We start from the raw sequence: 12254 nt of genomic DNA on the forward strand, positions 1-12254 counted from the left end.
TAGTCCCAGCGCCACTGCCATTGTGGTGTACTGCCTCAAGCCGTTTACTATACAGGGGTAGTCCTCAAGTTACGACCATAATTGAGCCCAAAATTTATGTTACTAAGTGAAATATTTGTCAAGTGAATTTTGCCCCATTTTACGACTTTTCTTGCCATAGTTGTTAAGTGAATCATTGCATTTGTTAAGTTAGTAACATGGTTGTTAAGTGAATCAGGATTCCCCATTGACTTTGCTCGACAGAAGGTCGCAAAAGCTGATCACACGACCCCAGGACACTGCAACCGTCATAAATATGAACCAGTTGCCAAGTATCTGAATTTTGACCATGTGACCATGGGGATGCTACAATGGTCGTAAGTGGGAAAAACAAGAAGGCTGCGTAAGATTTGGAGAAGTGTATGCATGAATTGGAGAGGGGCAGGCACAGTCTTCTCATGAGCTTTCAGAAGGCCTCAGAAGCCTTGTGCAGCATCAGAATAAGAGCATGCATGATTTGGAGAATGGCATGCATGTTGCAGTTGCCTTGCCTAGAGCCAGGCTGGGTGTGCCTTGTCAACAGTGGAAGGAAGAAGGCAAAGCACAGGACACAGGGGGTAGCTGCAAGTTTGTACTGTGGTATGGGGCTTGAGGAAGCACCATTCTATCAAGAAAACCAAGGGACATGTTCGCTGTCATCCTAGAGGTTAGGACAGGCAATCATGGATTTAAATTACTGGAAGATGGCTTCCAGTTGAATGAAAATAACCAAAATTCTTAACAGTAAGAACAATTCTGGAGTGGGCTCAATTATTTACAGACGCAATGGCTCCATTTGTTGGGTATATTCATGTAGAGGCTAGACATCCTTCTGTGATACATGTTGGAATTTGGTTTCCTGGAAGGATCAGAAGATGGACTTCATGAACTAAGTATTCCCTTCCACCTCTGGGATTCTATGGAATTTCACACATTTAAAATATTTAAACAAATGTAAGAAAATGTAGAATACTTTTTTTTAGTGTGACTAATGGCTTCATCATGAATCGGAGCTCTGCCTTCCCTCAGGGCATACAATTTTTAAGCACCTGCTAAGAAGATAGGAATGAGATTACTCCAACAGTTGTCACAGACTGACTAAAAATAGCATCTTTCATGCAATATTTTGATAATGTGAGAAGCCTGTTCTAGGGTCGTCTATCACTGAACAGTTTTCCATATACCATGGCAATAGGAAATATTGGGATATGGTGGGGCAGTGGCTTAATGATGCTGAAACTGGTTTGCCCTCTGGCATTGAGCCAAGCTCCGTGAGATGGAGTGAGCTTCCATTGCTCACTCCCCAACTCCTGCCCATCAAGCAGTTCGAAAGCATGCAATATTGCAAGTCGATAAATAGGTACCACCAGTGGAAAAAACCTAGCTGTGTTTGTGTGTGTGGAGAACGGAAGCCGGCCCTGGACCTGGTTGGATGCGAGGCGAGGCAACACAACGCAAGGTGAGGCAAGACCGGAAGAGGAACCCGGAAGAGCCAGCAACTCAAGCGCCTCTAGTCAGTTGGTGTAAGCTAATTTGACCCCCTGCAGTACACGAAGGATAGGCATGCAAGCACCTAATACAGTGGTTCTCAACCTGTGGGTTGGGACCCCATTTGGGGTCGATCGACCATTTCATGGGGGTCGCCAAGCAAGGCTGTCCGCCATTTTTTTTGTCCGCCATTTTTTCCCCCTTTTCCAGCGGGTGCCTTACCTCCCTTGGGCTGGGCCAGCTGGTGGTCGGCCTGCTTTGTCTCTGCTGCTTGCCAGCTACGCCTCGGCCGGCGCAGGGGGCGGAACCACACATGCGCGGCGCTCCCGGGCAGGTAAAGTCCTCGACTTACAACCGGTTGGGTAGTCCTCGACTTACGACCGGTTTAGTCCTCGACTTACAACCAGTTTAGTCCTCGATTTACGACCGGTTGGGGTCGCGGCATTAAAAAGGTTGAGAACCACTGACCTAATAGAATGAACTAAAAAGTTAGGCTATCAGGACTGCATTATGTCTAGCATTTGTTGATTTCCCTGACATTGTATGCCATACATTAAATAAATAATAGTAAAACCAAAAATTGGGTAATATATGAGAAGGATATCATAATAAAGGACCAGTTGTTATTCTATATTTCATGTCTTTAAAAAATGCCACAATATAATGCATTTCTTTAAAAATCCATGCACATACCTATATCAGAACAGGGATCATACTGTAGCTGCCTACAGTGCAAATTATTTAGATTAGTTGATGGCTTATTTATCTCTCACATCTAATTATCAATGACCAACTGGAGAATCTGCAATTGCATAGGTATGCCCAGGGTTAGTCAGTGTTGTAACAATAACCCAAAGCAACAATCACACAATCCTCAAACCAACTTTTCTTTTTAACATTTTTTCATCTGTACAATTTAAGGCATTAAATTAAATAAAACTCTAAATTTCTCCAAAGTGTTCCGGTATGCGATTTCACCAGGAAATTTGCCCCCACCCCTGAGAGGTTCCCAGATCATCAACATCCAGATTAAGATATTTCAAGCCAAGATAGAGTTTAGGTAAGAGGCATCCAAATGATACAGCTTGTATAATCAATATGATAGCCCAGTGATCTGAATGCTAGCTTCATAATGTATGCTAAATTTGATTTTAATCCAGGATCAGTTTTGGTATGTTCTTTGGAGAAAACAAACATATAATGTAATCTATATAAATTAGATAAATAAATGAAATATAATGCCATCATTCTATGCTTACACTATTTGTTCAAAATTTTCCAGTAGAGAACTTGTATTATGAGAAAGCAGCTCACCAATGTTTGACTTCTTTTTTCAGGTTCATTATAATCTTTTGATTTCCTGTCATCATTTCAGAGATATTTTCCTTATCTCTGGAAATAGAATGACGAGAATGACCACAGGTTGGCAAAAAATCAGTGAAGGGGGAATGACTTCCAGCTTCCTGTTGGATTCCCCACTGAATTTCCTTGTTGGAAGCTGGCAGTGAGGTTGGAAATCTTCCTCTCATCTCTTTCCTCCTTCTGTCCCTTCCCTTCCCTTCCCTTCCCTTCCCAGCAGGCAGATAAATGGCTCCTGCTGGTTGGAGGAGAGAATGAAGAGTTAAAGAGTGGCTGAGAAACTGTCATAGAATATTGAAAATGAGGATCGTGGCTGCAACAGCAGGGGCAGCACTGAAGCAGTCACAACTTCCCCATATTTCATTCCTTTGGGAATCATAGGGTTGGTTCAAAAATGGTTGCCCTATGATGCACCATTTAGCCCAGTTAAAGGTTACCAAAATGAGAGTTTTAGTAATATATAGAGAACAATTTTGTGGGAGCAACAAGGAGAATTAGTGTCCACTTACACCAAATGCTCAAAACATTCATTGACAACATCAAATGGATATCATCTCCCCTCTTATTGTCTCCAAATAGGAAGAAAAAAAAGATCAAATGAATATCATCTCCCCTCTTATTGTCTCCAAATAGGAAGAAAAAAAAGAAACAATTCCCCATATTTTGTTGTACTTATTATCATGAAATAAGATGGCACTGCTGTAACCACCTTAGAATTTATATCTGCTTCTGCTATTGTCTGTCCTCTGATATTGCGGATACAATTTATTATGATAGATGCCAAGAAGGCAGACAGAGCTGAATTTGTGCAGATTGCTTTGGGGGATGGGGGTGGAGATTCTCTGCTGAAGAAAGATATTTATGCCAGCTAAGGACTTGCCTGACTGTTCTTTCCATTATGTCATGTCAGCTTCCTTTAGTCTGTATTCTCAAAATGAATTTGACTGTAATTCTAACCAGACCTAGCCAGCACTAGCCTGCTAGATGAAAAACCTGTAAATTGTGATCTACCATATCTGTAGGGTTTTAGATCAGATTATGCTATCAGAGAAAAGTTAACATTTTGTTAAATATAGGTACAGAAAATTTTTTGTACCATAAGTCTAAGTGTAAATCTGAATAATTTTTTTTATTTTCCCTATGTTTCAAAAGGAGGTAATTTAGGATTTATAGTGATTCACATTCTTAATCCAACATTTTAATCTGTATCTGCCATAATGGTTCTCAGATGGCCTATAAAAAATCCTTTACTTTTCTGTTACTGATTGTAACACAGAGAGCAGTTCATAGTAATACCTAAGGTCTTAAAGGTGAAGATTGTCATGAAGCAAAGTGTTAGAAAAAAATTAACTCCCTATGGATCCCTATGGAAATGAACATGATCCCTTTGACCTTTTATTCTACTAGTGTCTGAAAACAGAATTTTAAATACACTTTCACAATCATATTTCCTGGTTAAGTGAGAATTTGATTAGAGTCAGTATAAGGTTCAATGACATGTCTATCTTTTTTTTTTCAGGCTAATCCAAAGGAAAGTGATATTGGGAGCTTTAAATATTAAGCAGTTTGGTCTAGTAGTTACAGCTACAGGCTAGAGACCAGGAGATTGAGTTGTATTCCCACTTTAGGCATGAAAGCCAGCTAAGTGACTTTGGGCCAATCAGTCTCTCTCAGCTCAACTCATCTCACATGATTGTTGTTGAGGGAAAAAAGAGAAGGAAGGAATATTAGGTATGTTCGCTGCCCTGAGTTATTTATAAAAATAATAAAGGTGGGATTAAAACATCTAAATAAAAAGTAAACATAAAAAACCTCCTATTACGAGATTTGAGATAATATTTTTGTTCTGTTCACTCAACACCTGCATGTCCTTCAACATCTGATTCCTGCAGTTCTGAATTTGATTCTCATTCACTTTCAAATGGCTATACAAGGCAGTACATGCAGGTCTATGGCAAGGGCAGTTCCAAAATGTTGATGGCCATCTGGTTTATTTATATCAGGGCTCTTCAAACTTGGCCCTTTTATGACTTGTGGATTTCAACTCTCAGAATTCCTCAGCCAGGCACGCTGGCTGAGGAATTCTGGGAGTTGAAGTCCACAAGTCATAAAAGGGCCAAGTTTGAAGAGCCCTGATTTATATAAGCAATATGGTAGGTGTGATCCATGAAACTGGAGACAATCTAGTCAACTTAGAAGGTTCATATTAATACTGAAGTTATGCTATCATCCCATAAACTGGTGATGTGTCCATAGAGTGGGAACTCAAAAAGCAGGATGAACTGAGACATCTTTTCCGATTGAAGCTCATCTGATTTCTCCAGCATTAGTTTTTGTAAAGCTGCCATAAGCAGCTTAAAAAGCATGTTCTAATGCAGTAGTTGAAAGCATCTGATGGTGTTACATCCAGTTCAAAGTCAGCAAAAGCTTCTAAAATGCTTTCATTTAATTGCTTGAAAATATTACAATATGAAAGCTTGATTTTATCAACAAAACCACAGGTGGTACCACAGCCTCTAAAAGCATTAAAAACAGTTACTGCATTTATTCTTTCTCACCCTAAAGCCTCATAAATAGGTTGAACAGGAATTTTCTGTTGATTGCTGCCAAGTGTGCAGAGGTCTGTTGATTAGTTGAAGTGCTAGTACTTTATTAGAATACATATATCCAAGCAAGAAGACAACTCAGGAAATTTCTTTTTAATACCTACTTATGTGCTCTTTAAATGGATCAGTTGATATTAAGTGCCAGTATTGTAGTGAAGTTGCTATTGATTGTTGAATTTGTGAATAATGTTATGACCCAAGTACAATACTGTAATCATTCTACTATTGCTTAGAGATTGGACCACATTTTCAGTAAAATATTCCTGATCCTATCACTATTTGAGGCAACATACAATTGGCAGAGTCCCTTGATAAGCGTTTGATATAAGCAATATTTTTCACTTGACATTGGAAAGTTGAACGTGTTTTATATTTTATCACAAAATAAGGAAAGAAATTGTGAAGTTTTCACAAAAATTAGGAAACAGAGATTTACTGTGATGAGAGGGATGAGATGTGAAGAGGGGGGAGCTTAGAGTCCTTGCCTAGCACAAAGCGGTACAGGCCTTACTTCCCCCAGAGTCCCTGACCCTATCTGACCATTCCCAAGAGAATGCAGTTATTCTGGCAAGATTTTTGTAAATAGGCATTGCAACAATAAAGAAGTAACTTTGATCAATTCATGGTTTGTTGTGCCTGACACTAACCAAGGCTTTGCAACAAAGTTGTTCCTTCAAACATTGCAATCCAAATGTGTCTATATTGGCTAGTCAACTTTTCTTTGCTAGTTTACTATAGGAATGCAATCATCAAAAGCGTGCAGGGAATTAGAACTATGCTGATGGTTTATAAGTGCTAATGGCATTTTAAAATTTAAACTGCACACAAGATCATAAGAAAAAGCACACTTTTACATCAGCAGAAAACTGATGAAAAAAAGATGTGCACTAAGAAAAGTATGCATGGGCATTTATGTTAGGAAAAATACGCAAGATTATTTCAATATTAATTTTGTGCATTTTGTTTTCATCAGATTTTGAAATCAATGTATAACAGGGCCAATGTGAACTTATGTTTGGAAAAATAACAGCCTGAGCAATGGATACATTGGGAGTGCTTACTAGTGTTTCATACAGCTTGATGCAGTATTATTAAGAAATCTCAACAACTTTGAAGAATTCTCATAGTTTAGCATGTTTGCTACATACAGTGAAAATTAATTTCTAAAATATTTATTGATATAATATACATAAGCTCTTTATTAGCTCACATGGCAAAGCTAAGTTATAGATTGAGTTCTGAGTGATAGTACTGATGAGGTGCTTTTATCTAAAATATTTTAGAAATTCTGGGTTCCTCCTCCTGTTGCATATAGTATTTTTTCTACCAGTTCTTTCACTCCAAATCTAGATAAAAGTTATCAAATATATAATATGGTTATGGTTAATTTGCTGTTATACAATGGAATATACCAAGTCCTACAGCTGCAAACACATTACTTTTAGCAGGTGAAAATGCAGATGCCAAACAATAGAGGGAATTTACATTTTAGGAAATAATGCTCCAATATTTGGCTATCAATATGGAATAGCATTAGATTTTAATAATTTAATAATTATCATCTTTGAACACCCATCCCTTGAAGCAAAGTTATAAATACCTTTGGAGAAAATCCCAAGTGTGCTTATAACTTTATTTTTGCTTGCAATTGATTGCTCTGCTAGCCATTGGATTTATGCCCTTTGCTTAAAATCAGCCCTGGTGTTTTCAAATCATATTTTCTAACAGCCTAAGGGGAAATGGAGGAATTCTGCATTAATTAATGCTGACATACCAAGGACAAAAAGTCCTGCTTACAAGAGGAATTTGGCTTGGGAGTAGACTGGACTGTTTAAGTGACACCAAGCACTTCAAATCTAACAGAAAAGATACAGTGGTCATATAAAAATAATTGTTACTATTTCTGCCTTTCAATAATAGAAATCATACATACAGAGACACAATACGCAAACAAAAGACTGCTGCTAAGTAACAAAGAAATGTGGGGAAGACAATTCATTTAGTAAGAAAAAACTTGAGTGGAAACAACAAACATAAAAAACAATAAAATAATCCTTAGTGCAGAACAAATGGAGCTGAAATAATTCTGTTGGCTAATTTTGGAACAGAAGGCTCAAGGCAACATATATGAAATGCATATTTATTTGTTAAGCAAAAATTGTCATCATATATCACAGAGCATTTGCTTCCACAGGAAGTGGTAATAGCTAAATAATTTAGATTTTGAAGATTAGCAGAGAAGAGTCACAGATGAGATCAGCAGCAGAGCAGCTGAGGTACAGGCAGGAAGTCCCACACTTAATTCATTCACCTTCAAAGAAAGATTGAAAAAGTCCTATCTGAATCTGAGCAAAGCAGCTATTAAATCAGTGAAAATAATACTGGGTTAGATGGACCCATCACCTCTTGCCAAAGAATAATTAAGTTCTTATTTCTATGGAGAATTTATCTGATTATTTGCTACAATACCTAAATTGCAAGAATGCCCACAACATGTTCTCAACATCCCAAATGTGAACACCAGTCCCAAAAAATTAGGGATCCCTGCTATTGTAAGGAGCTCACTAGAATTGCAACATTAAAAGCATTAAGAGACATGGCAGTTCCATTGAAGTACAAGTAAAGCTTTCTAGAAATATTTCCAATCATATGGCTGACCTGAATTCTAAAATAATTCTTGGGATTCCAAGTGCCATAGCAAGGACATAAACATAGATTGGTTCCCGTGTACACACTTACCAAACAGTTCATGATTTCCACTCCATTTGGATTCACAGTTAATGCTTCATCATACAACTGCTTAGCCTCTTCCAAGCTGCCGTTCATCTCTGCAAGCCTCCCCCGCATGTACAGCACAGCATGAGATGTGGGAAAGAGACTGGCTGCCTCCTGGATACAAAAGCTTGCTTCTTTGAGATGCTGTTGCTCCATGAAGACTTCAGCTACAGAACCCAAAACAAAGCATGGATATATTCTCAGCTTTATTCTGGAGACCATAAAATATTCAGTATATTAATAACTTAAAAATAATCACCACAGGAAAAATAATTTGCTTATGACACATGGATTTCCAAAAGGTGCTAGATATGTATGGAACAGAGAATCATAGGGCTGAAGGGACCTTGGAGATCTTATAGTCCAGGCCCAAGGCAGGAGACCTTATACCATCTTGGTCAAATGGTTGTCCAGTCTATTTTTTAAAATTTCCAGTGATAGAGCACCCACTACTCCAGAAGGCAAGTTATTCAATTGATTGTTCTCACTGTCAGAATTTCCCCCCCCTTATTTCTAGGTTGAATTGTTGGTTGCACAGTAGCCAGATGTTAAGAATGGATTTGACATTTTTGTCCACTTATTGAGTATTTCTGAAGGGACTTTTCCAAAGATAGGCAGATACTGTTGTTCGATAATATTAAAGGGATGATGATGATGATGATGATGATGATGATGATGATGATGATGATTTTTTCTGGCCATAAAATGAATTTTTCATTTGGTCTACTTAAACCAGGCCTGCAGAACATGTGGCCTGTCACCAGATTTGTGTGGCCTAGTGACTTTTTGAAAACTCATTGAATTTGCTGCTGCCAAATGTTGATACTGCCAGGAAGATCCACAGTCTCAGCCTAGTTTTCCACAGCCAACTCTGACTCCAAATACATGCTCTCAAGCACTTCCAGGGCTCACTGACATCACTGCTGCTGCACCCCCCAGCCACTAAACAATTGGGTCATACCAGCTTTGTGGCTCACAATTACTTTTAAGATATTAATATGACCTGTTCCCCTCTATTTGTGCCTGCCGGACTTAAATCAACAAAAAGATAGATGACAACTGGATTTTAAAGAAAAGTAGCTTTTAAAAAATCTTTCTCATTTCTCACTATTTGGTAGAATACAGTCCTTTCTTTGGTTTTTTTCTGCCCTTACAACAAATATGTGGATTCATTTAGAGCTTTCTCCTTTGTTATCACTCTGTGGGGAAGAAGACTGTAATTCTTTTGGTGAACATATGAAGCTATTTAATACCAGGAACACTGCCTGCTCTGAAACTAGGTTTCTAGTGGGGGGGAGTTTTTTTTATCAGTTTAACAAAAAGCAGCTCAGCCTATCAATATTTCTAATGAAAGAGAAAATATACAAGATCCAGGCCTCTTACAGGATATATGTGGCCCAAAGAACTGCTACACTCGCCAGATCGAAAAATACTTGTGCTCTCCTGGCAATTTTTTTTTTAAATCTTCCTTTGTTATTAGAGAAATGATAGCAGTATTTGCATACAAATAAAGCTGGCCATTGCTGATAAGAGAGAATCAGTGAATTTATTTTTTTATATTTATATCCTTTTTATTTGAACCCAGGGTACTTCACATAAATTGGGGAGGGGAGGGGAGGAGAGGAAAAGTGAGTGATATAGTACAATATTGTGATGCAAACACTATCCCTTACATAATTGTATGTGATGTCATGCTACAAATGTGGAAAGGCACAGTTCGTGTTTAGATATCACAATGTACATTTCATGACTTTAGTGTCACTATGGTTATGAGTGAACCCTATAACAACTGTAGGGATCTTCTTCATGTTAACTCTAAAACAATCTTGTGAGGTAGGCTGAGAAAGAGTGTTTAACATAAAGTCATCAGCAACTTTCAACAACTGAGGCTAACCTTGATTCTGGTTCTCTCTTTGACCCTGAATTCAACATTTCAAATATTAAATTATGTAGATTCTCTAAATCTTTTCTCCATGAAGGAGAAATTCACAATAACATGTAACACCAAAACCAGAGATTGCTAAAAAGTGCATTAAAGAAACAAGGACTCATATTAGATAATATATTAAACGAAATATGACAATATCCCCCCAAAAACAAATCAAATATAGGGTCCAAACATGAACTTGATGGATATTAATGAATTCTGACTCTCCATGGGCAACTCAGTGTTCCTAACTCTTTTGATTTTATCTCTGCGATACCTCAGGAGCCTTTTGTATTTATGAACCACTAGCAAGCAGGCAGCAAGAAGGAAGTTTACATGTGTGTCCTAACGTGGCTTTTTCCTGACCTCAGCTCATAGGAAATTACTTAGGAAATCTGTGGAATTCAAATATTTTATTTCTGGGAAAGGTGAAGAAGAACATGGTGGTCCAGTTGAGTGTTCCTGCATTTTCTGGCAAATGGGATATTGTTAGGCAATGGTTTCCTTCATGTACTGTAGGCAACGTTTAAAAACCTGCTTGGGAAATTTCTACATGACATTGTTTATGGTGCTTCATAGGATTTATCTTATTGTCATGCTGTTTAACATATGCATAAAACTGCTGGGGTGACTTCCAGAACTTTGAAATGGTGTGTCACTATTACAACTGATACTCTATCACCTCTATTTTTTTTTTTTACTATGCAACTGCCAGGAAACAATTGGTATCCTTGAATATTGCTTAAGTTAACAAGGGGAGAGTAAAATGAAAAAGCTGCAATTAAATCAAAACCTGACAGAAATGTGTAGATAAGAAATGGGAATTGGGAATCAAAGTTCAACTTGTTTTGAAAGAAGTTGCATTATCCCTGAACCATCAGGTCTGCAGTCCCAAAGTGCTCCTTGTTCCTTACCTGCCACTGCTTTTAGGGACAATGGCAAGAAGTACTTCCACACAATTAAGGCTAGTGAGCCAGCTGGTCAGTTTTGGTTGCAATGATCTATGCCTAAATATAATTACATCTCATCTTGACTATTGCATTATATTCTATGTGGCTATCTTTGAAAACTACTTGAAGATTGCACACAACATATTTGACAATTAGGCAAATGTTAAGCAATGCGAAGTGCAGAAACTACATGATGCCTGCACTGAAACAGCATATGTTGTATTGGCATTTAAAGCTCCAAATGGCTATAGGCTTATCTGTTACGATTTTGTCCTGTTAAGAACTATGTGGTCATTAACATCTACAGGAGAAATCCTTACGAAGATTTCCCAATTACATAGATTTTTTTTTCATATTGCTCCCAGGCTATGGAATATACTGTACTTTGGCCCTCTCTCAGCATTTAGAAAATCTATGAAGTCAGAATTCTTTCACTAGGATGGCAATTGTTAAATTATGTTAGCATTCCTTTTGTATTTCAATACTGAATTTGTGTTAAGTTAGTTGCCATGAGTTCTCATCTGAGCAAAAAAATAGGATATTTATTAAGTAGATACAAGTATATCTTATAGATTTATAGATATACTATAAAAATATAGACAATCTCTAGACCATTAGATAATTCTTTACATCAGAAGTGAACTCAAAGGCTTAAAATCTTCACTACAAGAATCAGGGAAGGGGGGGGGGTTTCAGGGGCTTTAAAGCAGAAATGAGTATCCTAACCATCTGTCAGACTTAAAGTATCCAGTTTGACCCACAACACCACTCTCAAACTCCTCCCAATTCAAGGAATTTGGGCTCCACCTACTTTGGGGACCACAAAACTGATGGTTACTTGCAGTTCTGAGTCCTCTTGTTTTATATTTCTTTTTCAAACTGTTGCAAAATCTCAGCTCTAAATTCCCATTTTGTATTGTTGGGTGGATCTAATTGACATTGATATGCATATCCCTAGACAGAGGTAGTCATCATAATGAATTTTGGCAACATCACAAGCATCATTCTTTGCTTCTAAGATTTAAATAGCTCATTATAGTGGAGATCAATACACAACCTTGGAATCTCAATTCCTTCATGTTTGATGTTAACAGTTTCAGAGAATCAAAGCCATTCCATCTTATTTGATGA

At 37.8% G+C, this 12254-nt stretch overlaps 1 protein-coding gene across 1 annotated transcript in view; it reads right to left on the bottom strand.

The window, feature by feature from the left end:
- Window positions 1–12254, bottom strand: part of TTC7A (tetratricopeptide repeat domain 7A) — a 155918-nt gene that overhangs the window by 27462 nt on the left and 116202 nt on the right. The window contains exon 19 of the mRNA XM_015816404.1: window positions 8211–8413. Within this exon, the coding sequence (XP_015671890.1) occupies window positions 8211–8413 (203 nt within the window). The remainder of the gene's footprint in view (window positions 1–8210; window positions 8414–12254) is intronic.

The sequence above is a fragment of the Protobothrops mucrosquamatus genome, unplaced genomic scaffold, assembly GCF_001527695.2.
Source record: "Protobothrops mucrosquamatus isolate PMUCROS unplaced genomic scaffold, P.Mucros_1.0 scaffold448, whole genome shotgun sequence".
In the NCBI taxonomy this organism is placed as follows: domain Eukaryota; kingdom Metazoa; phylum Chordata; class Lepidosauria; order Squamata; family Viperidae; genus Protobothrops; species Protobothrops mucrosquamatus.